Genomic DNA, 23,430 nt, shown 5'->3' with positions numbered 1-23,430 from the left:
CTCTCTATATTAGTAGTGCACAATGCTGGCTATGCTCTCTATATTAATAGTGCACTATGCTGGCTATACTCTCCATATTAGTAGTGCACTATGCTGGCTATGCTCTCTATATTACTGGTGCACTATGCTGGCTATGCTCTCTATATTAGTAGAGTACTATGCTGGCTATGCTCTCTATATTAGTAGTGCACTATGCTGGCTATGCTCTCTATATTAGTAGAGTACTATGGTGGCTATGCTCTCTATATTAGTAGTGCATTATGCTGGCTATGCGCTCTATATTAGTAGTGCACTATGCTGGCTATGCTCTCTATATTAGTAGAGTACTATGGTGGCTATGCTTTCTATATTAGTAGTGTACTATGCTGGCTATGCTCACTATATTAGTAGTGCTCTTTGCTGGCTATGCTCTCTATATTAGTAGTGTACTATGCTGGCTATGCTCTCTATATTATTAGTGATGGTGGCTATGCTCACTATATTAGCAGTGCACTATGCTGGCTATGCTCACTATATTAGTAGTGCACTATGGTGGCTATGCTTTCTATATTAGTAGTGTACTATGCTGGCTATGCTCTCTATATTAGTAGTGCACTATTCTGGCTATACTCACTATATTATTAGTGCACTATGGTGGCTATGCTCACTATATTAGCAGTGCACTATGCTGGCTATGCTCTCTATTTTAGTAGTGCACTATGCTGGTTATGCTTTCTATATTGCTAGTGCACTATGCTGGCTATACTCACTATATTATTAGTGCACTATGCTGGCTATACTCACTATATTATTAGTGCACTATGCTGGCTATGCTCACTATATTAGCAGTGCACAATGCTGGCTATGCTCTCTATATTAGTAGTGCACTATGCTGGCTATGTGCTCTATATTAGTAGTGCACTATGCTGGCTATGCTCTCTATATTAGTAGAGTACTATGGTGGCTATGCGCTCTATATTAGTAGTGCACTATGCTGGCTATGCGCTCTATATTACTAGTGCACTATGCTGGCTATGCTCTCTATATTAGTAGAGTACTTTGGTGGCTATGCTCTCTATATTAGTAGTGCACTATGCTGGCTATGCGCTCTATATTAGTAGTGCACTATGCTGGCTATGCTCTCTATATTAGTAGAGTACTATGGTGGCTATGCGCTCTATATTAGTAGTGCACTATGCTGGCTATGCTCTCTATATTAGTAGAGTACTATGGTGGCTATGCGCTCTATATTAGTAGTGCACTATGCTGGCTATGTTCTCTATATTAGTAGTGCACTATGCTGGCTATGCGCTCTATATTAGTAGTGCACTATGCTGGCTATGCTCTCTATATTAGTAGAGTACTATGGTGGCTATGCGCTCTATATTAGTAGTGCACTATGCTGGCTATGCTCTCTATATTAGTAGAGTACTATGGTGGCTATGCTCTCTATATTAGTAGTGCATTATGCTGGCTATGCGCTCTATATTAGTAGTGCACTATGCTGGCTATGCTCTCTATATTAGTAGAGTACTATGGTGGCTATGCTTTCTATATTAGTAGTGTACTATGCTGGCTATGCTCACTATATTAGTAATGCTCTTTGCTGGCTATGCTCTCTATATTAGTAGTGTACTATGCTGGCTATGCTCTCTATATTATTAGTGATGGTGGCTATGCTCACTATATTAGCAGTGCACTATGCTGGCTATGCTCACTATATTAGTAGTGCACTATGGTGGCTATGCTTTCTATATTAGTAGTGTACTATGCTGGCTATGCTCTCTATATTAGTAGTGCACTATTCTGGCTATACTCACTATATTATTAGTGCACTATGGTGGCTATGCTCACTATATTAGCAGTGCACTATGCTGGCTATGCTCTCTATTTTAGTAGTGCACTATGCTGGTTATGCTTTCTATATTGCTAGTGCACTATGCTGGCTATACTCACTATATTATTAGTGCACTATGCTGGCTATACTCACTATATTATTAGTGCACTATGCTGGCTATGCTCACTATATTAGCAGTGCACAATGCTGGCTATGCTCTCTATATTAGTAGTGCACTATGCTGGCTATGTGCTCTATATTAGTAGTGCACTATGCTGGCTATGCTCTCTATATTAGTAGAGTACTATGGTGGCTATGCGCTCTATATTAGTAGTGCACTATGCTGGCTATGCGCTCTATATTACTAGTGCACTATGCTGGCTATGCTCTCTATATTAGTAGAGTACTATGGTGGCTATGCTCTCTATATTAGTAGTGCACTATGCTGGCTATGCGCTCTATATTAGTAGTGCATTATGCTGGCTATGCTCTCTATATTAGTAGAGTACTATGGTGGCTATGCGCTCTATATTAGTAGTGCACTATGCTGGCTATGCTCTCTATATTAGTAGAGTACTATGGTGGCTATGCGCTCTATATTAGTAGTGCACTATGCTGGCTATGTTCTCTATATTAGTAGTGCACTATGCTGGCTATGCGCTCTATATTAGTAGTGCACTATGCTGGCTATGCTCTCTATATTAGTAGAGTACTATGGTGGCTATGCGCTCTATATTAGTAGTGCACTATGCTGGCTATGCGCTCTATATTAGTAGTGCACTATGCTGGCTATGCTCTCTATATTAGTAGAGTACTATGGTGGCTATGCTCTCTATATTAGTAGTGCACTATGCTGGCTATGCGCTCTATATTAGTAGTGCACTATGCTGGCTATGCTCTCTATATTAGTAGAGTACTATGGTGGCTATGCGCTCTATATCAGTAGTGCACTATGCTGGCTATGCTCTCTATATTAGTAGAGTACTATGCTGGCTATGCACTCTATATTAGTAGTGCACTATGCTGGCTATGCTCTCTATATTAGTAGAGTACTATGGTGGCTATGCGCTCTATATTAGTAGTGCACTATGCTGGCTATGTTCTCTTTATTAGTAGTGCACTATGCTGGCTATGCGCTCTATATTAGTAGTGCACTATGCTGGCTATGCTCTCTATATTAGTAGAGTACTATGGTGGCTATGCTCTCTATATTAGTAGTGCACTATGCTGGCTATGCGCTCTATATTAGTAGTGCACTATGCTGGCTATGCTCTCTATATTAGTAGAGTACTATGCTGGCTATGCGCTCTATATTAGTAGTGCACTATGCTGGCTATGCTCTCTATATTAGTAGAGTACTATGGTGGCTATGCGCTATATATTAGTAGTGCACTATGCTGGCTATGCTCTCTATATTAGTAGTGCACTATGCTGGCTATGCTCTCTATATTAGTAGAGTACTATGGTAGCTATGCTCTCTATATTAGTAGTGCACTATGCTGGCTATGCTCTCTATATTAGTAGAGTACTATGGTGGCTATGCGCTCTATATTAGTAGTGCACTATGCTGGCTATGCACTATATTAGTAGTGCACTATGCTGGCTATGCTCTCTATATTAGTAGTGTACTATGCTGGCTATGCTCACTATATTATAATGACCCATCCCCTATAGGAGTCGCTGATCTTTTGCTATCTGTGCCCTTATGCTCAGTGGCTATAGTGATGCTGATCGGCCCGTTCTGCAGAAGCTGCCGCCTAGGAACTTCTTCACCTGTAGGAATTTGTTCCTTTTTTTAAAAAATTAAAAAAAAAACAGAAATTATATAATTTGTGCCAAATTTATACAAATCCCCTTTGGAAGTAAGTGGTTCAGCATTTTAATCAGTCTTCAAAGCCCGGCTGCTTAGCATTCCCTCTCCGCACTCTTCACTTTGAAAACACCCAAAGGTCAGCGCATTTCTGTGATTCCTCCGATCCATCCAGATGCCAATTAACGAGTCCGATTGCCTGAAAATAATAAAAACTTCATTCTTGTGCTCTTCAATAAGTCAATGGTAAAATGTGCGAAACTCAACGACTCCTTCACAATTGCAGAGTTCCCGCGGCGTTCCCTGCTTGTTCAGGGGCTGCACAAAGGCTGCTCAGAGCCGGTGAATAGTGACAACTCGCTGGTCACACATTCTGCTATACACAATGTCACATAAAGGATGAAGAAACCAAGAACAGAGAATGTCCCTGCACCTTTCTGTGCTGCAGCCTGGCATTGAGCTCTATCACTTAGCTTCTTATGGCTATTTCCACCAACAACGTCTCCTGCAGACTTACCTATCAGAGTAGTCTGGGTAATAGGGTCTTCTCTCATTGTCTCTACAGAAATGATACAAAACAAGGAGAACAGTGTGCCGGGACAGAGAAGGGCATTGTCCAAACTGTAGCTTTAGGCTTCAATTGTCCACAATATCTGGTGCAGAAGCATTACGATTTCCCATTGCTGATGGCAACCCCTGGTAGGTGATTGAAAGCAGTCGCTGTCACATAAGGTGGGTGTCACGTGAGTAATGGGGGCCCCTAGACTGGCCCTCAGACGAGGGACCCTGCACTGTCCCGTATCCCAGAGGTAGGCTCAATGGTAGCAAGAAAACCAAAAATGAGCCGGAGTATGAGTTTGTATACATGCAGCTTACAAGCTCAGGTTCACACTGGCCGTAATGAAGTATCTGAAAAAAATTAAAAACATGAAAATGGAATATGAATAACTGCTATGAATAATAGGAATATAAGAGATGTTTAGCCATTGTATTGATCAATGCAAAAGAGCCCCAAAACCACACCAAGGTAATCTCTATTTTTGGGGTCCCTAGCCTATATGTAACCTCACCTGCAGTTAAAAAACTTGCTCTGTATGGGAAGCGAAGGACCAAGCTATATATGTGAAGTGAAACAAATGGCTGTGGGTGGGGCAGGGTTCTCAGACAGAAAGTGCATACTAACTAAGGAATGTATGTCTGGAACACCAATGGTGTGAACAAGGTGCAAGACTTAAAAATATATAACTATACAACAGGATAAAGAGTTGCACATCAGTCACATTGTATAGGGGAAAAATGAAAAGCAGAAGTGCTATGGGAATACTACACTGAAAAATACAATGACTATCTGAAAACATGAAAAACATGAAAATGGAATGTGCATAACTTCTCTGAATAATAGGAATATAAGGCTATGTGCGCACTAAAAAAGTGATTTTTCTCAAGAAAATTTCTTGAGAAACTTCTGGGAGTTGAAGATTACCGCACCTACGGTAAAAAAACGCACCAAAACCGCGGAAAAAACGCATGCGTTTTTGCCGCGGTTTTTCCGCGGGTTGGTCCCTGCGTTTTTTTATGCTGAACTGCAATAAATAATCTAGATAATGGATAGATAATCGATAGACAGATAATGGACAGAGGGAAAGATGGATAGATAGATAGATAGATAGATAGAGGGATGAATGAATAGAGGGATAGATAGATAGATAGATAGATAGATAGATAGAGGGATGAATGAATAGAGGGATAGATAGAGGGATAGATAGATAGAGGGATAGATAGATAGATAGATAGATAGATGAGAAAGACCTATATAATGTCCCACCCCCTGCATATTCTAACCTGGCACCCTTTAGTGACTTTCATGTGGCACTAAAGGGTGCTTAGCCTTGTATTTAGCCAAAAAATAAATAAATCATTAAAAAAAAAATGACGTGAGGTCCCCCCATCTTTTGTAGCCAGCTAGGGTAAAGCAGATGGCTGTAGCCTGCAGACCACAGCTGGCAGCTTCACCTTGGCTGGTAATCTAAAACAGAGGGCACCCCACGCTGTTATTTTACATTAAATAAATAATTTAAAACAAAAACCGTGGGGTCCCCCCCCAAATTGGATCACCAGCCAAGGTAAAGCGGACAGCTGGGGTCTGATATTCTCAGACTAGGGAGGTCCACTGTTATTGGACACTCCCCAGCCTAAAAATAGCAGGCTGCAGCCGCCCCAGAAGTGGCGCATCCATTAGACGTGCCAATCCTGGCGCTTCGCCGCAACTCATCCCGTTGCCCTGGTGCGGTGGCAGACGGGGTAATATATGGGGTTGATGACAGATGTGTAATGTCACCTTGCATCAAGCCCTGGGGTTAGTGATGTCACGCGTATATCAGATACCCGACATCACCAACCCAGTCAGTAAGAAATAAAAAATAGACAACAAAAAAAGTTTTACGTGAAAAAACACTCCCCACATTCCCTCTTTCACCAATTTATTGACAAGAACAATCAAATCCGGGTCCGGCGTAATCCAATAAGGGGGGGGGTCCCACGATGATCCATACCATAGTCACTGTCCCAGTCAATGAAGAACAGAAGGTTCCCCATTGGCTGGGAGAGTAATGCAGTGACCTGAGCTAACATCAAAAGGTCAGCCCAGGTCACTGCAGGGCATGACGAGCGCTGCCATCAGGAGGTTAGATGAGATCATTACCTGCTGTGATGATCTCCTGCAGTCCTGCCATCAGTGCTGTCACTGTCTTCTATGCCCGCTGCGTTGTCAGCAGTATCGCGAGAGCCCGTGACATCACCGCTAGTGACAGTCTCAGGCCGCGGGTATAGACGGCAGTGACAGCGGTGACGTCAGGAGGTAGGAGATCGTCACATCAGGTAATGATCTCACCTCCTGACAGCAGCGCCCGTCATCCCCGCGGCTGCACGCACTGCTGTGTGTCAGTGTCTGCCTGCGCCGCAGCGTGACGAGCTGCTGACACTGCAGGGCAGGCAGCCGCGGGGCTGGAGCGGGACACAGACTGCACAGGCACCCACCGGACGTCACACGGAAGTGCTTCTGTGCGGCGTCCAGGGAGTGTGACGTGTGTGTTTACTCTGCTCCGCCTTCTCTTCCTGGCATAATGACATCACTCCCAGCAAAACCGCAGGCAGCGATGTACATTACCGCAGGTAAATCGCGGCTATACCGGGGGTATACCGCACATCATTTGCTCCCTGCGGTATACCCCCGGTATTTCGCGATTACATTACAGTGAATGGAGTGAAATATCGGGGGTATACCGCAGCTACCTGCGGAAAAGAAGTGACATGCACATTTTCTCAAGAAATTTTCTCAAGAAAATCTTCACAAAGAATTTTCTTAAGAAAAAAACGCAGCGTGCGCACAGATATTTTTTTTCCCATAGGATTTGCTGGGAAATGTCTGCAGAAAGATTTCAAACATTTCTCAAGAAATTTCCGCAGCAAAACCGCAGGTAAATCCACGGGTAAAATGGCCTAGTGCGCACAGGGCCTAAGAGATGTTTAGCCACATATATAGCTTGGCCCTTTGCTTCCCATACAGTGCACGTTTTTTAACTGCAGGTGAGGTTACACATAGGTTAGGAACTAGGGCTGAGCGGATCCGGGCTGTAAAAGTCCGGATCCGCGCGGTTTCAATGACATCTGGGTGCCGGACCTGGGTGCGGGATTCCGGTTGCACGATCCGGATTCCGGAAAATAAAGTAAAAATAAACAAAACAACAAATAAGCGTCAGTTTCATACTTACCGAGACTCTGTGTCATGGCGGCACACTGCCTCCGTGTCGCGCATTCACTTTCTGTACTGTGCACGCAATCACACAACTTTCTGTGTTTTCCCCGCCCACCGGCCATCCTCTCATCTGTGATTGGTTGCAGGCTGACGCGCCCCCAGCCTGTTACAGTCTCTGCTGCAGTCATCGCTTATCGCGGCTCAGGCTACACTCAGAGCGGGCAGTCTTCTCTACGGCTGCTAGCTCTGAGATGTAGCAGAGCTGGATGAGTCGTCGCGGGGCCTCGTGTGGATTAAGCCGAAGCTGCAGGGTGTTGGAAATTAATAAAGTGGTGAAGGAGGGGGTGTTATGTACTTTATTTCAAATAAAGGATTTTTCTCTGTGTCTGTGTTTATTTACATTCTTTTACAGGTTTGTGATGCAGGTATCTGATAGACGCCTGTGCTATCACAAACCTAGGGTTTAATAGCAGCTCTGCGCTGCTATTAACCCCTTACTACTCCAATTGGCACCGCATCACAGCACTGGGAAGAGCCGGTATCGCACCGGGATTGTCACATTTAATAGATGCAGCAATACCGGGCGGCTGCGGGCTGGAATACGAGCCCCCAGTCGGTGTTATCTTGGCTGGGGATGAAAATTAGGGGGAACCACACGTCATTTTTTTTTTAAAATTATTTATTTAAATAATAAAAAAAAGACGCATGCGGTTTCTCTTAGACCGTAATCACACTTGCGAGGAACTTGCGCCAGTCTGCCATGGCAAAGCCTTGCACGTGTGACTGTGGGCACTGGATACGCAGCACAGATACAGCCCGACAGCTGGGGCTGCAGCCGCGAGCTATATCTGTGCTGACGATTGTTTATTTTTTACAACCATGCTGACCGGCGGACACTTGCACTGCTTTCCCCACCCACGGCCATCCTGGTGCCTGTGATTGGTTGCAGTCAGCTTACACGCTGCCACTCAGGGCAGCCAACCAATTGCATGCGCCGGTGGGCGGGGAAAACAATGAATATTGAATTGTCGGCTCCGGAACTGAAAAGCGTGACCCGAAGGAGTGTGCCGCCATGACAGCGCCTCGGTGCGTACACCACGCTCGCTCCTAACCCCTATCCCCTCCACAAACGTTTTTAATCTCCGGATTACGGTCCCCATTGACTTAAATGGGCACCGGATTCTGGAGCGGATCGGACTCTTTTTAAAATCTGGCAGTGATCCGCCGGTATTGGATTTTTGGGCGTTCGATCAGCTCTATTAGGGACCCTAAAAATAGAGATTACCTTTGTGTGGTTTGGGGCTCTTTTGCATTGATCAATACAATGGCTAAACATCTCTAATATTCCTATTATTCATAACAGTTATGTTCCATTTTCATGTTTTTCATTTTTTCAGACAGTGCATTGTATTTTTCAGTCTAGAATTCCCATAGCAGTTTTGCTTTTCATTTTTCCCCTATACAATGTGACTAGTGTGCAACTCTTTATCCTGTTGTATAGTTATGTTTTTGAGTGTTGCACCTTGTTCACACCATTGGAGTTCCAACTTCCAGACGTACGTTCTTTAATTAGTACACACTGGCCATAAGGCAAAGAAAAGCCAAAGCTATAAATAATATGGATATATACCCTACTGTAATTAAAAGCATAGGGCACATAAATAAACATAGGGTACTTAGTAAACCCTGTTTTTTTTTATCAAAAAAAGCATAAAGCCATCCCTTTGTGTTTACTAAGTGCCCTGTTTATGTATATGCACTATGCTTTTATTTAGTTACAGTAGGGTATATGTCCATATTATTTATATCTTCGATTTTTCAATGGTAGCAAGGTCTGGACCGCCAGCGTGACCCTAACTACAGTGTGAACCCTAGTCTGACACCCCTTCTCCCCCAGCCCTGGGGAGGGCCGGGACCCAAGAACTAAACCCCACAAATAATGTAGACAGGGGAGAACCAAAACACATAAACACTGCAATCAGACCCAGGGGAGAGACCAAAAATGCACAGAAAGAAATAAGACACGGAAGAAATAACTAATAACAGGGATACTTCCAAACCACTCAAGATCAAACAGATCACCAGTAACTGGATCACACGCTAAAGACCGGAAGCTGTTATCGGCGATGAGAAACAAGATCCAACACTTTATAAAGAGTGGAGACGGCTGTGAGTGGTCATTAGCAACCTGAGTTCCTAGCAGCAGTTCACAAGCCAGCAAAATTAACTCCTGCTGGACTGATGACAAGTGAACATGAAACAGCCGACGCCCGGCTCTGGCTGATCAACTAAGAGACATCAGGTTACCTGCCAGACTCTGCAGTGTGAACAGACTCTGACACCACCATGACACCTAACGAGTGCAGAGCAGGACACCGCATGACAGTGGGGGAGCCGTCCGACTGCAACCAATCACAGATGCCGGGAGTACCGGTGGGTGGGGAAAGCAGTGCATATGTATAAGAGTTAATGAGCGGCCCTGGGAGTAGTAAGAATGTCCCTAAAAAAGTGTTAAAATCCGCACAACAGACTGGTAAGTATAACACACCTACTTTTCCCCTTTATTTCTTTACCTTAACTTAATTTTCTTAATTACCTGAGTTGTTGGACCCGGATAGTTACCCATAGTTCCCTGAGAACTACGGCCCGGGTCGGTGCTTGGGTGCTTTTGTATCTGCATGGATCTGGACTTTTACAGTCACTCCTGAAGACTACTGTGCACAGTTTAGACATTGGGCAGTGGAGACCTCCCGGAATGACTCTGCTCTTCGGAGTCATACGGACTTTCGGGGCAGATTAGCAGATTAGAGACATCATGGTTTACAGTCCCTGGAGGAAGCTATGTTACTGGCTGTTACTGTGGATATGCAAAACAAGAAAGCCGTGGAGACACCATCACATGTTTCTCAACGCTGGCAGGTATCTAGCCAGGTCTTCCACCGGGAAGGAACAACCACGGGAAGGGCAGTCTCCAGTCAAGGAGACCACCGATGCCAAACATGATATCCATCCACAGACAGCTGTTTCGGGGTATTTGCTCCTCATCATTGTGGAGTAGGAAACTGGATAGTGGGAGCAATGCCTAGTAGAAGACTACATAGGTAAGGATGGTTGACCTCGGGGAGATCAACATCCAACACCGTGGAGACACCATCATGTGTTTCTCAACGCAGTGATATTAGAACAAGCCCCCTTGGAAAATATGCAAAACAAGAATGCCACGGAGACACCATCACATGTTTCTCAACGCTGGCAGGTATCTAGCCAGGTCTTTCACCGGGAAGGAACAACCACGGTGGATGGATACCATGTTTGGCATAGGTGGTCTCCTTGACTGGAGACTGCCCTTCCCGTGGTTGTTCCTTCCCGGTGAAAGACCTGGCTAGATTCCTGCCAGCGTTGAGAAACATGTGACGGTGTCTCCGCGGCATTCTTGTTTTGCATATTTTTTTCAGGGGGCCTTGTTCTAGTGTCACTGCGTTGAGAAACATGTGATGGTGTGTCCACGGCATTCTTGTTTTGCATATTTTCTCAGGGGGCCTTGTTCTAGTGTCACTGTGTTGAGAAACACTTGATGGTGTCTCCGCGGTGTTGGATGTTGATCTCCTTGAGGTCAACCATCCTTACCTATGTTACTGTGGATAGACGCCTGAGAGCTAGAGACACCTTTAAAGATGTCTCAGAGGGGGCTTCCTCGCTACCAGTTGACACTGATGAACCTATGCACATTGGCGCTTGCAGAGACACAAAGGGGGAACTGAACTTGGAGCATCCGCTCGGTTTTGTTTATATTGCGGTGGTTTTGGTCATTGTTCCATGTTTCAAATATATTAAACATTTTCAAAGGAAATTAAAAAAAAGAGACTTTTTGTAAAGATGCAGGTTCCATTGTGTCTGATACAGGTGCCCGGATGTAAGAATGCTAAAGCTGATGTTTTGTTTGGTAGCATTGTCCCAGAATTGAGGGATAATGAACCAGTCATGGTTCCTGGTGAAGTGGTGGCACTGGGTGACCTGAGAGCAGATCTCAGACCGCGCATTGTGAATGCTCAGGACCGTGCCCCGAGAGAGTTATCTATAAACAAACTCTATGTACCGCTCTCTTTATGAGTAGATCTGCTTAAAGAAATGCACGGTTCCGTTTTAGCGGAACATAGAGATTTTTCTTCCATGTGGAGGCTTCTTTTTTAGACCTTTTGATGGCAGAATGCTCGTAAGGATACCGAAGAGTGTGTACCTAATTGGAAAGTCTGTAATAGGGCTAAGCCCTCTCTTTGGGTCCCAGCAGGCTTACTCCCTCCTAGTGAGGTTGTCGCCATCCGGTAATCACTTGACCAGTGACCAGGCCAAAAAAGGTGCCAACCACAGATGTGAGAAGGCTCCTGTCTTTAGGGTGGGGGAGTTTGTGTGGTTACCCTCTAAAAATTTACGTCTGAAAGTGGCATCTAGGAGGCGTGCCCCCAAATTTGTTGATCCTTACTGGATTATTGAAGTTTTTACTCCTGTGATGGTTAAATGTCAATGCCCTTTGGCCTGGAAGATCAACAATTCGTTTCATTTTTCCCTTTTTAAAGACAAAGAAGGGTCCTTGAGAAACAATTAAGGTGGCTTTGGAGGAGGATCGAGAGTGTGAGGTTGAGCGTCTACTGAGTTCTAGGCGGTTCAGGCAGTGTTTACAGTATCTCGTCAAGTGGAAGGGTTTTGGTCCTGAAGACAACTCCTGGGTTGATTCGGGAAGTCTTCATGTTGATCGTCTGGTGAGGAAGTTCCATCAGCAACATCAGATAGTGGTGGCTGCTGAGAGTCCAGTGGCCCCTCGTAGAAGGGGGTATTATCAGGCCTCAGTCTCGATCTAGTGACCTCTTGCTGTGTGGTCAGTTTCCTTTCCAGGTCAGTTTCTTTTCCACTGCTGATGGTTCTTTCATCTTTGCTTCTTCTTTGGTTTGCGGTTAGTCGGGTGTTCCCACTTTTCTACTTTTTCTCTGTCCTATCACATTCTGGGTGGGGCTATTTATACCCACCTTTCACCAGCCTTCTCTTCTTTGAGCCCTCCATTGGTCTTTGGGGTTTCCTCCGTTTTCTTCCATCTTCCCTGAATGTATGAACACATTTTTAGCCCTTTATCTCACCCTCTGCTTGTGTGAACTTCCTTTATGCTTATTGTTGTTTTTGTGTGGTATATAGCTTAGGGTGCAGTTAAAAACCCTCAGAATCAGCTGTTGACGAATGGGGTGACATTACTTGATCTTAGAGTGCCAATCTTCAAGGTCAGGGGTGGACAAATTGGGGTCAGATTTAGGGCTCTTTCTAGTCTGAATAGGGACCTGTGGATTGGAAGGTTCACTCCTCTTCTGATTTGTCGTTTCCCTTGTGAGTGATGGGGCTCAATCATAACACTACTGCTCTCATCTTCACTGCTGCAGATATACAACCTATAACTGTCTATCCAATGGATTAGGGCTTTCTCTTCCTATCTCTCTCTCTCTCTCTCTCTCTCTCGCTCTATCATATATATATATATATATATATATCTATTGCTGAGCTGTGAGCTCTAATATCCTCCCACTATCCTAAATAACCCTATTATGGCTGCTGGATTCCCTGCCTTGGCTTTTATACAGGATATGACACTCATTGCTGAGTGGCTTCGCTATGTATATTAATTATGATTTACTAACTAATGGTTGTAATAGTGGCAGTAACCATGAGTAAGATAAAGACAACTAGAAATAAAAAAGTACAAATGGAATCAAATACAGTTAGGTCCAGAAATATTTGGACAGTGACATAATTTTCGCGAGTTGGGCTCTGCATGCTACCACATTGGATTTGAAATGAAACCTCTACAACAGAATTCAAGTGCAGATTGTAACGTTTAATTTGAAGGTTTGAACAAAAATATCTGATAGAAATTGTAGGAATTGTACACATTTCTTTACAAACACTCCACATTTTAGGAGGTCAAAAGTAATTGGACAAATAAACCAAACCCAAACAAAATATTTTTATTTTCAATATTTTGTTGCGAATTGTTTGGAGGCAATCACTGCCTTAAGTCTGGAACCCATGGACATCACCAAACGCTGGGTTTCCTCCTTCTTAATGCTTTGCCAGGCCTTTACAGCCGCAGCCTTCAGGTCTTGCTTGTTTGTGGGTCTTTCCGTCTTAAGTCTGGATTTGAGCAAGTGAAATGCATGCTCAATTGGGTTAAGATCTGGTGATTGACTTGGCCATTGCAGAATGTTCCACTTTTTTGCACTCATGAACTCCTGGGTAGCTTTGGCTGTATGCTTGGGGTCATTGTCCATCTGTGCTATGAAGCGCCGTCCGATCAACTTTGCGGCATTTGGCTGAATCTGGGCTGAAAGTATATCCCGGTACACTTCAGAATTCATCCGGCTACTCTTGTCTGCTGTTATGTCATCAATAAACACAAGTGACCCAGTGCTATTGAAAGCCATGCATGCCCATGCCATCACGTTGCCTCCACCATGTTTTACAGAGGATGTGGTGTGCCTTGGATCATGTGCCGTTCCCTTTCTTCTCCAAACTTTTTTCTTCCCATCATTCTGGTACAGGTTGATCTTTGTCTCATCTGTCCATAGAATACTTTTCCAGAACTGAGCTGGCTTCATGAGGTGTTTTTAAGCAAATGTAACTCTGGCCTGTCTATTTTTGGAATTGATGAATGGTTTGCATCTAGATGTGAACCCTTTGTATTTACTTTCATGGAGTCTTCTCTTTACTGTTGACTTAGAGACAGATACACCTACTTCACTGAGAGTGTTCTGGACTTCAGTTGATGTTGTGAACGGGTTCTTCTTCACAAAAGAAAGTATTCGGCGATCATCCACCACTGTTGTCATCCGTGGACGCCCAGGCCTTTTGAGTTCCCAAGCTCACCAGTCAATTCCTTTTTTCTCAGAATGTACCCGACTGTTGATTTTGCTACTCCAAGCATGTCTGCTATCTCTCTGATGGATTTTTTCTTTTTTTTCAGCCTCAGGATGTTCTGCTTCACCTCAATTGAGAGTTCCTTAGACCGCATGTTGTCTGGTCACAGCAACAGCTTCCAAATGCAAAACCACACACCTGTAATCAACCCCAGACCTTTTAACTACTTCATTGATTACAGGTTAATGAGGGAGACGCCTTCAGAGTAAATTGCAGCCCTTAGAGTCCCTTGTCCAATTACTTTTGGTCCCTTGAAAAAGAGGAGGCTATGCATTACAGAGCTATGATTCCTAAACCCTTTCTCCGATTTGGATGTGAAAACTCTCATATTGCAGCTGGGAGTGTGCACTTTCAGCCCATATTATATATATAATTGTATTTCTGAACATGTTTTTGTAAACAGCTAAAATAACAAAACTTGTGTCACTGTCCAAATATTTCTGGACCTAACTGTAATTAGTAAAATATTAACCCCTGCCGCACATGGGATTCACAATTCGGATGCCTTAGTGAAGAGTGGACTTGGCAGGTGTTGGGCTTGTGGGTTCTGAGACCACTCCTCACTCCGGTCATCTTCCCCCCCCCCCCCAAAATGAAATTAGAAGAACTTTAAAAAAAAGAATGCGTGTTATCCGAAATGGTAAAGTAAAAACTACAGACAGAATAAAAAGAACAGGACGACTTATAAAAAAAAAAGGAACAGGACGACTGTTTTCCATCTTGTGACACGATGGGTGGGATGTTCGGAAAAAGATAAAGGGACGCAGTAAATCCCAATTTTATGAAGGGGTTCGTTATCTTTAGTGAATGGAGTTTCCCTTTAAAAGTGTCTGAAGATGGGGAAATTAACTAGTTATTGATACATTACATGGTTCATAATTTGTTTTTTGTTTTTTTGTTTCTTTAAGGAAATGTCTCCAAGTACTGCACCAGTGAGGGCTGGTCGGACATGTTCCCGTCCTATATAGTGGCCTGCGAGTTCTTCGGTAATGACACCCGGACGGATCAGGTAGTGTACACCATATATATGTGATTTTTATAGCACATTTCCAACTTTTAAAGTGATCTAGCTATGATAGGAGACTCGATCTGAATTGTGACCCGGACAAACATGAAATTGAGAAGTTTTTCCTCCATCCTTGCCATCTATGACAGGCATGACAGCGGAGATCTCTTATTCCTCCCAGACTTCATGGCAGATTTCCAGAGCACCTTCAAATCCTTCCAGAAACCTCTCAGTATCTAGGGTTTCCACAAGGTTTCATCAGCCAGAATATCCAATTTTGGAGGATAAGCGATTGGATGTGGAGTTGTGAGCAAAAACCTTTGATGGTGTTGTCACAGGGCATGTAATGACTTGAGACCCTGTGCTGTCCCTTATCTTGGAGGTAGGGTTGATGGTAGCCAGGTCTGAGCCCCCAGCGTGACCCTAACGCCTGTCAGAGCCCTGATCTTAATCCCCCTCTCTCCCACACCCTCAGGGAGGGCCAGAAAACACAAAGACAAAACCCCACAAAATGACACAGACAAGGGAGAACTGAAACCCGTACACACAGTACTCAAACACAAAGGAGAGACAATATGTCTACTGGAGAGCAACGCAAAACAGGGGGAAGTAATGCACAACAGGGGAACACTCACACCACTCTGAAGCGCAACATGGATCACCATTAACAGTAAAACCATTCTGTCCGGGATCGCTGGAGCTTAACCTGAAGATATCATTGGCACATACTGGAAGAAAGCCGTGCTATAAATATGGAGGAAACAGCTGCATGAGGACATTAGCAACCTGAGCTCTAGGTCCTGCTCACCAGTCTGCAGGAATGAACTCCTGCAGAGCTGCAGACCAGAGAACCTGAACCAGCCGACGCCCGGCTCTGGCTGGACAATACAGAAGCCTCAGCTTGCTTGTCAGACTCTGTGGCATGAACAGAGTCTGACTACACCATGCCATCAGGTGTGTGCAGAGCCGAACATCGCATGACAGGTGCAATTTGCATTTACCTTTGAGAAAAGCTGCAGAAAACATTGCCAAGTATGCCGACTATTCATGCGTCTATTTATTGGGCATCTGCACAGGTTCCTGGACTCCTCAGCCTACAAGAAGGCATGGTTCTAATAGTCAGGTTTAATGCCCCCCGAGGACGACCTCCTCTACCTCCAATACGAAGTGGAGAATCTGTGGGAATTACTTCCAGCTATGTCCTCCAAACAAGTAATGTAACTGGGGAAGAAGGTCCTGGCAGGGCTCTACCTAGACATTTCCTAGATTATTTTGCCTAATTTAGCATAAAGCTTTAATTACCGCAAATTATTAAAAACACTTTTCAATTATTATTGCGGTACATGGAGGTGAAGATAAAAAAGGGCAAAAATTGATAATAAAGGGTAGGAGATGCAGCATTACCGAGGACGGCTATAGCAATAATGTCGGACATAGAGCATAGGGATGTATTAGATCTGTCATGCAGTGTTCGGCTCTGCACACTCCTGCTGGCTCGGTGGCATCAGATGCTGTTCACACCACAGAGTCTGACAAGCAACCTGAGGCTTCTGGATCGTTCAGCCAGAGCCGGGCGTCGGCTGATTCAGGATCACTGGTCTTCTGCCCTGCAGGAGTTAATTCCTTCAGACTTGTGAGCAGGACCTAAGAGCTTAGATTGCTAATTGCCGTGTGCAGCTGTCTCCTCCCTATTTAAAGCACGGCTTTCTTCTAGTAAGTGCCGATTATAGCTTCAGCTTTAGCTCCTGTGATCCCGGTCTTGGTGATTATCCTGTTTATGGTGATCCGTGTTGTTCAGCAAGAGCCGGGCGTCGGCTGGTTCAGGATCACTGGTCTTCAGCCCTGCAGGAGTTAATTCCTTCAGACTTGTGAGCAGGACCTAAGAGCTTAGATTGCTAATTGCCGTGTGCAGCTGTCTCCTCCTTATTTAAAGCACGGCTTTCTTCCAGTGTGCACCGATTATAGCTTCAGCTTTAGCTCCTGCGATCCCGGTCTTGGTGATTATCCAGTTTATGGTGATCCGTGTTGCGTTTCTGAGTGGTGTGCACGTTCCCATGTTGTGCGTTGCTTCCTCCCCTTTTTTCGTTATTCCTCGATACAGATATTGTCTCTTTGAGTGCTGTGTGTACGAGTTTTCATTGTTGTTTTGTGGGGTTTTGTGTTTTCCGGCCCGCCACGAGGGAGTGGGAGAAGAGGAGAAAGATCAGGTCTCATACAGGAGTTAGGGTCACACTGGGGGCTCGGACCTGGCTACTATCAAGCCTACCTCCGAGATAAGGAACAGCGCAGCGTCTCAAGTCTGAGGGCCAGCCTAGGGCCCCTGTCCTGTCATTACATACCGCATGACAAGATCTGAGCTTCTTTCTTTTGTGCAGCAATTAGCCAACTCATTTCCTTGCAAATCCGCAGAATACAGACTGCTGTTTTCAGTAGCTTATATTCTACCACGTGCAGAAGAATTTGGTTCCCATGTCCCATGTGTGGACGACTGAAGACGATTGCATCATTGTTACGTTATATATATATAGTCACCACCAGTATATATAACCTGTCTGGTGGAGACGTCGGACGATCGATATCCATCATTGTTATTGCACGCACGTAGTGACGTCTGAGCGCAGTGCACCGTCCTATTGTAAGACACAAGTGATGGCGGTCGTCTGGATGTGACGCAGATTTCGGCAGGTTGTTTGTTTTACCTACCGCACGTTTGTCGCCCCCCTCTTCCCTCCGCTGCAAACAAGTATATTGAAAACAGAATCAAGTGGCATTATTCATGCATCTCACCAAATGTCAGCAACCTGGAAAGCGATTTAAGACCTCATCTTCTGTGTTATATTGATGGGCGGCGGATGAATCAGCGGATGAGTGGTGTGGGGGAGGGGAGCGCAAACCGCAGCGAAGGGACGATATCACAGTACAAGGGGTAAAGAAATGTATTCATGTATACAGCGAGATACGACACTTCAAGGGGGAATCCAGAAATAGAACATTATTCAGAGTCATTATTAACTTTATCATCTTTAATTATTTGAGAAAATGCATCAAAAATAGACTCCACCAAAAATGAAGTAACAATGTCAGGACCTGTGCGGATCCGCGGAAGACACTTACTGTATAGCGGAGGATACAGGGATTGTGACTATGAACAAGAGAAAAACTACTGTAATGCTGCCCCTATGTACAAGAAGATAACTACTATAATACTGCCCCTATGTACAAGAATATAACTACTATAATACTGCCCCTATGTACAAGAATATAACTACTATAATACTGCCCTCTATGTACAAGAATATAACTACTATAATACTGCTCCCTATGTACAAGAATATAACTACTATAATACTGCCCCTATGTACAAGAATATAACTACTATAATACTGCCCTCTATGTACAAGAATATAACTACTATAATACTGTCCCTATGTACAAGAATATAACTACTATAATACTGCTCCTATGTACAAGAATATAACTACTATAATACTGCCCCTATGTACAAGAATATAACTACTATAATACTGCCCCCCTATGTACAAGAATATAACTACTATAATACTGCCCCCCTATGTACAAGAATATAACTACTATAATACTGCCTCTATGTACAAGAATATAACTACTATAATACTGCTCCTATGTACAAGAATATAACTACTATAATACTGCTCCTATGTACAAGAATATAACTACTATAGTACTGCCTCCTATATATAAGAATATAACTACTATAATACTGCCTCCTATATATAAGAATATAACTGCTATAATACTACCCCTATGTACAAGAATATAACTACTATAATACTGCCCCTATGTACAAGAATATAACTACTATAATACTGCTCCTATGTACAAGAATATAACTACTATAATACTGCCCCCTATGTACAAGAATATAACTACTATAATACTGCCCCTATGTACAAGAATATAACTACTGTAATATTGCTCCTATGTACAGGAATATAACTACTATAATACTGCTCCTATGTACAGGAATATAACTACTATAATACTGCTCCTATGTACAGGAATATAACTACTATAATACTGCTCCCTTTGTACCTATGTGATCTTGTGCAGATTGTATATGTGCTATTATACAGTATCTTCTCAGTATTACTATGCGGTATTATTACTGATGGTTGCTCTATTCTTTGTCTAGATACTTTGTTGCTTTCTGATAGTTTCTTTACCGCATGTTGTGCTGTTTTCTGGGTGATATAATGTGATGTTCCGGCTCCTCTCCGCCTCTGATCTCGGCACTGACGTTCCCGGTCACACAGTAGGGATCACAGCAGGTATCTGGCGATCTGCACAGCGTCACAATGTGTCACCTGAAAACACCCGTCCAAAACCTTCCCAGAAATGTAGATATCCCTCGTGTACATTGTATGGAGCAGCAGCTGTCAGATGCAATGATCTGCTGCTGCCAAGTCATTTATTTCCTTAAAGGGGTTGTCTTAAAGGGGATTGCTGCTGAGATCCCAATGAATGAGCTTCCTGACTTCCTAACTGTACTGAGCATGTGCGACCATCACTATGGACTGTAGGCGTGCACATGCTCAGTACCTCCCCAATCACACAGGAGGCTTTAGGACCCCCTATTTCAAATATATATTCTTTATGAGAAAACTCCCTTAAAGGAATTCTCTATTATTATTAATTCCTGAAATACTCTGTGCTGCTACAATGAAGTATGAAAATTTGTTTGCAAAAGTATTCAACCCCCCTCCCTTCTAGTAACTAATCTCCTTTGTTGACAGAAGTCTTTCTATGCCATCATTCAGACCGGTTACACCATCGGGCACAGCCTGTCCCTGATCTCGCTGACGGCCGCCATGATCATTCTCTGCCTCTTCAGGTAAGAAGGAAATATTTCGGGGAAACAATTGCGCCAATTTAATTACCAGGATCACGGATCACCGGACATTCAACGGGACCCGGCTAAGAAAACACCGAAAGCCAACATGAAATCATCCGCAATTAACGAGCCACTCGTTTACGATGGATACATTGTATCGCTTTAATTAATTTTGCAGAGTAGAAGGTCAGCGCTCGGAATCCACCGCCTTCTTTACCGCTCCGTCTATACCAGATTTACACCGCACCCAAAAATAAAAAAGCCGTAAAGTTCAGTCTGTAATGAAATCTGCAAACATTAGAGACGGTATAAATAATACCGCAGAGAATGAGAGCCGGCGAGCACCGCGCCATTTATAGCAATCGCCAGATGGGTAATTAGCGTTAAATTACATCTGGCGGTAAAACAGATTAATTAACCCGTAAAAGGGGGAAAGGGAGCAGCATCCACATACTCAACAGTTACTGTATGGCGGTATTATTAGGTTATATTAAGAGCGTGGTATTATGTCACTGTATGGAAGTATAATTAGTGGCTTGTTTGATGACATGATTTATTTACTATATGATGATAGTCAGTTAATATAAGGCGGTATTATTTGGTCACAGTATGGTTTGACATTCAGTTGTTGTATAGCAGCATAATTCAATGTATTATTAGTCACTGTGTTAAGCTTTCGAGTCATCGCATTTGGTGTTTTTAGTTTACTGTATGACAGTATTATTTAATCACTGTATGGGGTGTTATTTAGTCACTGTATGGCGGTATTATTTAGCCATGGTATGACAGTATTATTTAATCACTGTATGAGGGCATTATTTAGTCATTGTATGACAGTATTATTTAAACACTGTATGGGGGTATTATTTAGTCTGTATGATTGTATTATTTAATCATTATATGATGGCATATTTAATAACTGTATGGGGTGTTATTTAGTAACTGTATTGTGGTATTTTTTAGTCACGGTATGACAGTATTATTTAATTACTGTATGAGGGTGCTATTTAGTCACTGTATGACAGTATTATTTAAACACTGTATGACGGTATTATTTAGTCACTGTATGACAGTATTATTTAATCACTGAGGGTATTATTTAGTCACTGTATGACGGTATTATTTAGTCATTATATGACGGTATTATTTAATCACTGTATGAGGTGTTATTTAGTTACTGTATGGCGGTATTATTTAGTCACGGTATGATGATATTATTTAATCACTGTATAAGGGTGTTATTTAGTCACTGTATGATGGCATTATTTAATTACTGTATGAGGGTGTTATTTAGTCACTGTATGGGGGCGTTATTTTGTCACTGTATGACGGTATTATTTAGTCACTGTATGACAGTATTATTTAATCACTGTCTGAGGGTGTTATTTAGTCACTGTATGATGGTATTATTTAATTACTGCATAAGGGTATTATTTAGTCACTGTACGGGGGCGTTATTTAGTCACTGTATGATGGTATTATTTAGTCACTGGATGACAGTATTATTTCATCACTGTATGAGGGTGTTATTTAGTCACTGTATGATGGTATTATTTAATTACTGTATAAGGGTGTTATTTAGTCACTGTATGATGGTATTATTTAGTCACTGGATGACAGTATTATTTCATCACTGTATGAGGGTGTTATTTAGTCACTGTATGTTGTTTCTACACTGAGGTGTTGTTCCTTCATTTTTTCCCAATATATTTTAGTCTCTGTATGGTGGAATTATTTAGTGACTGGTATCACTTAGTCACTCTATAGTCGTATGGTTGGTTCATTTGTTTCTTTTTGTATGGCGGTATTATTTAATCACTGACTGTATTATGTAGACACTGTATGACGGTAATAATAAATCACTGTATGGTGGTGTTATATAGTCACTAAATGACGGTATTATTTAATCGCCATATGGAGGTGTTATTTATTCACAGTATGGCGGTATTGGTTAGTATCTTTGTGGTGTTATTTTTTAGTCACTGTACAGTGATATTATTTAGTCATTGTATGGCCGTATTGTTTAGTCACTGTATGGCAGTACTAAGTCGTATCTGTATGGTGGTATTGTTTAGTCATTCTATGGTGTTATTTTTCAGTCAGTATATAGTGGTGTTATTTAGTCACACTATGGCACTATTGTTGAGTCCCTGTATTGCAGCTTTGATTAGTATATGTATGATGTTATTGTTTAGTCACTGTATGGCGGGATTGGGTAGTATCTGCACAGTGTTTTTTAGTCACTGTATGGTGGTATTTTTCAGTCACTGTATACTGGTGTTGTATAGCAGTACTATTTGTGAACTGTGTGGTGATAATTTTCTGTTTGTGTCAGTCATGATGTGGCAGTGACATGCGGTCATCTTGTGGCGGTGTAATTTCAGCACTGTCTGGTAGTGTTATGTGGTAGTTTCCAGTGTTTGTGATGGGGATGAGGGTAATGCGGGATCTGACTTCTGTCATCAGCAAACGACCAAATAATCGGCTTAGATACCTGTGCTCAGCGGACACTATTACGCTTACAGGCTTAGATACAGCGGCTCTGCAGACCATCGCACAGGTGGAAGTCTCACTTGAATTCTTTCCTATTTTTTTTTTCCTTAGAAAGATATTTATCAGAATATTCCTGAGTTTCCGGCGGGAGGTCAGATGGCTCGGGTGTACTTACTAATAAGCGCAGCCGTTCAGTCACCGCCGTCTGCAGCTCCGGGACGTGAGGTCACATTGCCAGCGTTCTCCTGGTTTATTCACGACCCAACGCGCCGCTCCGAGAGCAGAACTGATCCTCGGTGTAATCCCCCAAAGTCACAATCACATTCCACCCGCAGAAATCACCGAATCCCTCCAATAAGTAACAACATCACTGCCACCTGACACAGTGTAACGAAACGCTCCAGTGTATCCATATATAGCGGGACGGAGCATGCTGCTATAACCCAGGCACCGCCTGTATATAATTATATACAGTACAGACCAAAAGTTTGGACACACTGACTCATTCAAAGAGTTTTCTTTATTTTCATGACTCTGAAAATTGTAGATTCACATTGAAGACATCAAAACTATGAATTAACACATGTGGAATGAAATACTTAAAAAAGTGTGAAACAACTGAAAATATGTCTTATATTCTAGGTTCTTCACAGTCGCCACCTTTTGCTTTGATTACTGCTTTGCACACTCTTGGCATTCTCTTGATGAGCTTCAAGAGGTCGTCACC

The 23,430-nt window shown here is 43.0% G+C and overlaps 1 protein-coding gene across 2 annotated transcripts in view; it reads left to right on the top strand.

The window, feature by feature from the left end:
* VIPR1 (vasoactive intestinal peptide receptor 1) overlaps positions 1-23,430 on the top strand; it is a 266,845-nt gene that overhangs the window by 175,437 nt on the left and 67,978 nt on the right. Inside the window, exons 4-5 of one of the 2 annotated variants that reach the window (XM_075315753.1) lie at positions 15,243-15,343; positions 20,116-20,210. In XM_075315753.1, the coding sequence (XP_075171868.1) occupies positions 15,243-15,343; positions 20,116-20,210 (196 nt within the window). Of the gene's footprint in view, positions 1-15,242; positions 15,344-20,112; positions 20,211-23,430 lie in introns of both variants that reach the window. The other variant, XM_075315752.1, reaches the window with a different exon arrangement.

This window comes from Anomaloglossus baeobatrachus, chromosome 6 (genome assembly GCF_048569485.1).
Source record: "Anomaloglossus baeobatrachus isolate aAnoBae1 chromosome 6, aAnoBae1.hap1, whole genome shotgun sequence".
In the NCBI taxonomy this organism is placed as follows: Eukaryota; Metazoa; Chordata; class Amphibia; order Anura; family Aromobatidae; genus Anomaloglossus; species Anomaloglossus baeobatrachus.
The sequence above is the reverse complement of the archived record's forward strand: the minus strand, read 5'-3'. Positions and strand labels throughout refer to the sequence as shown.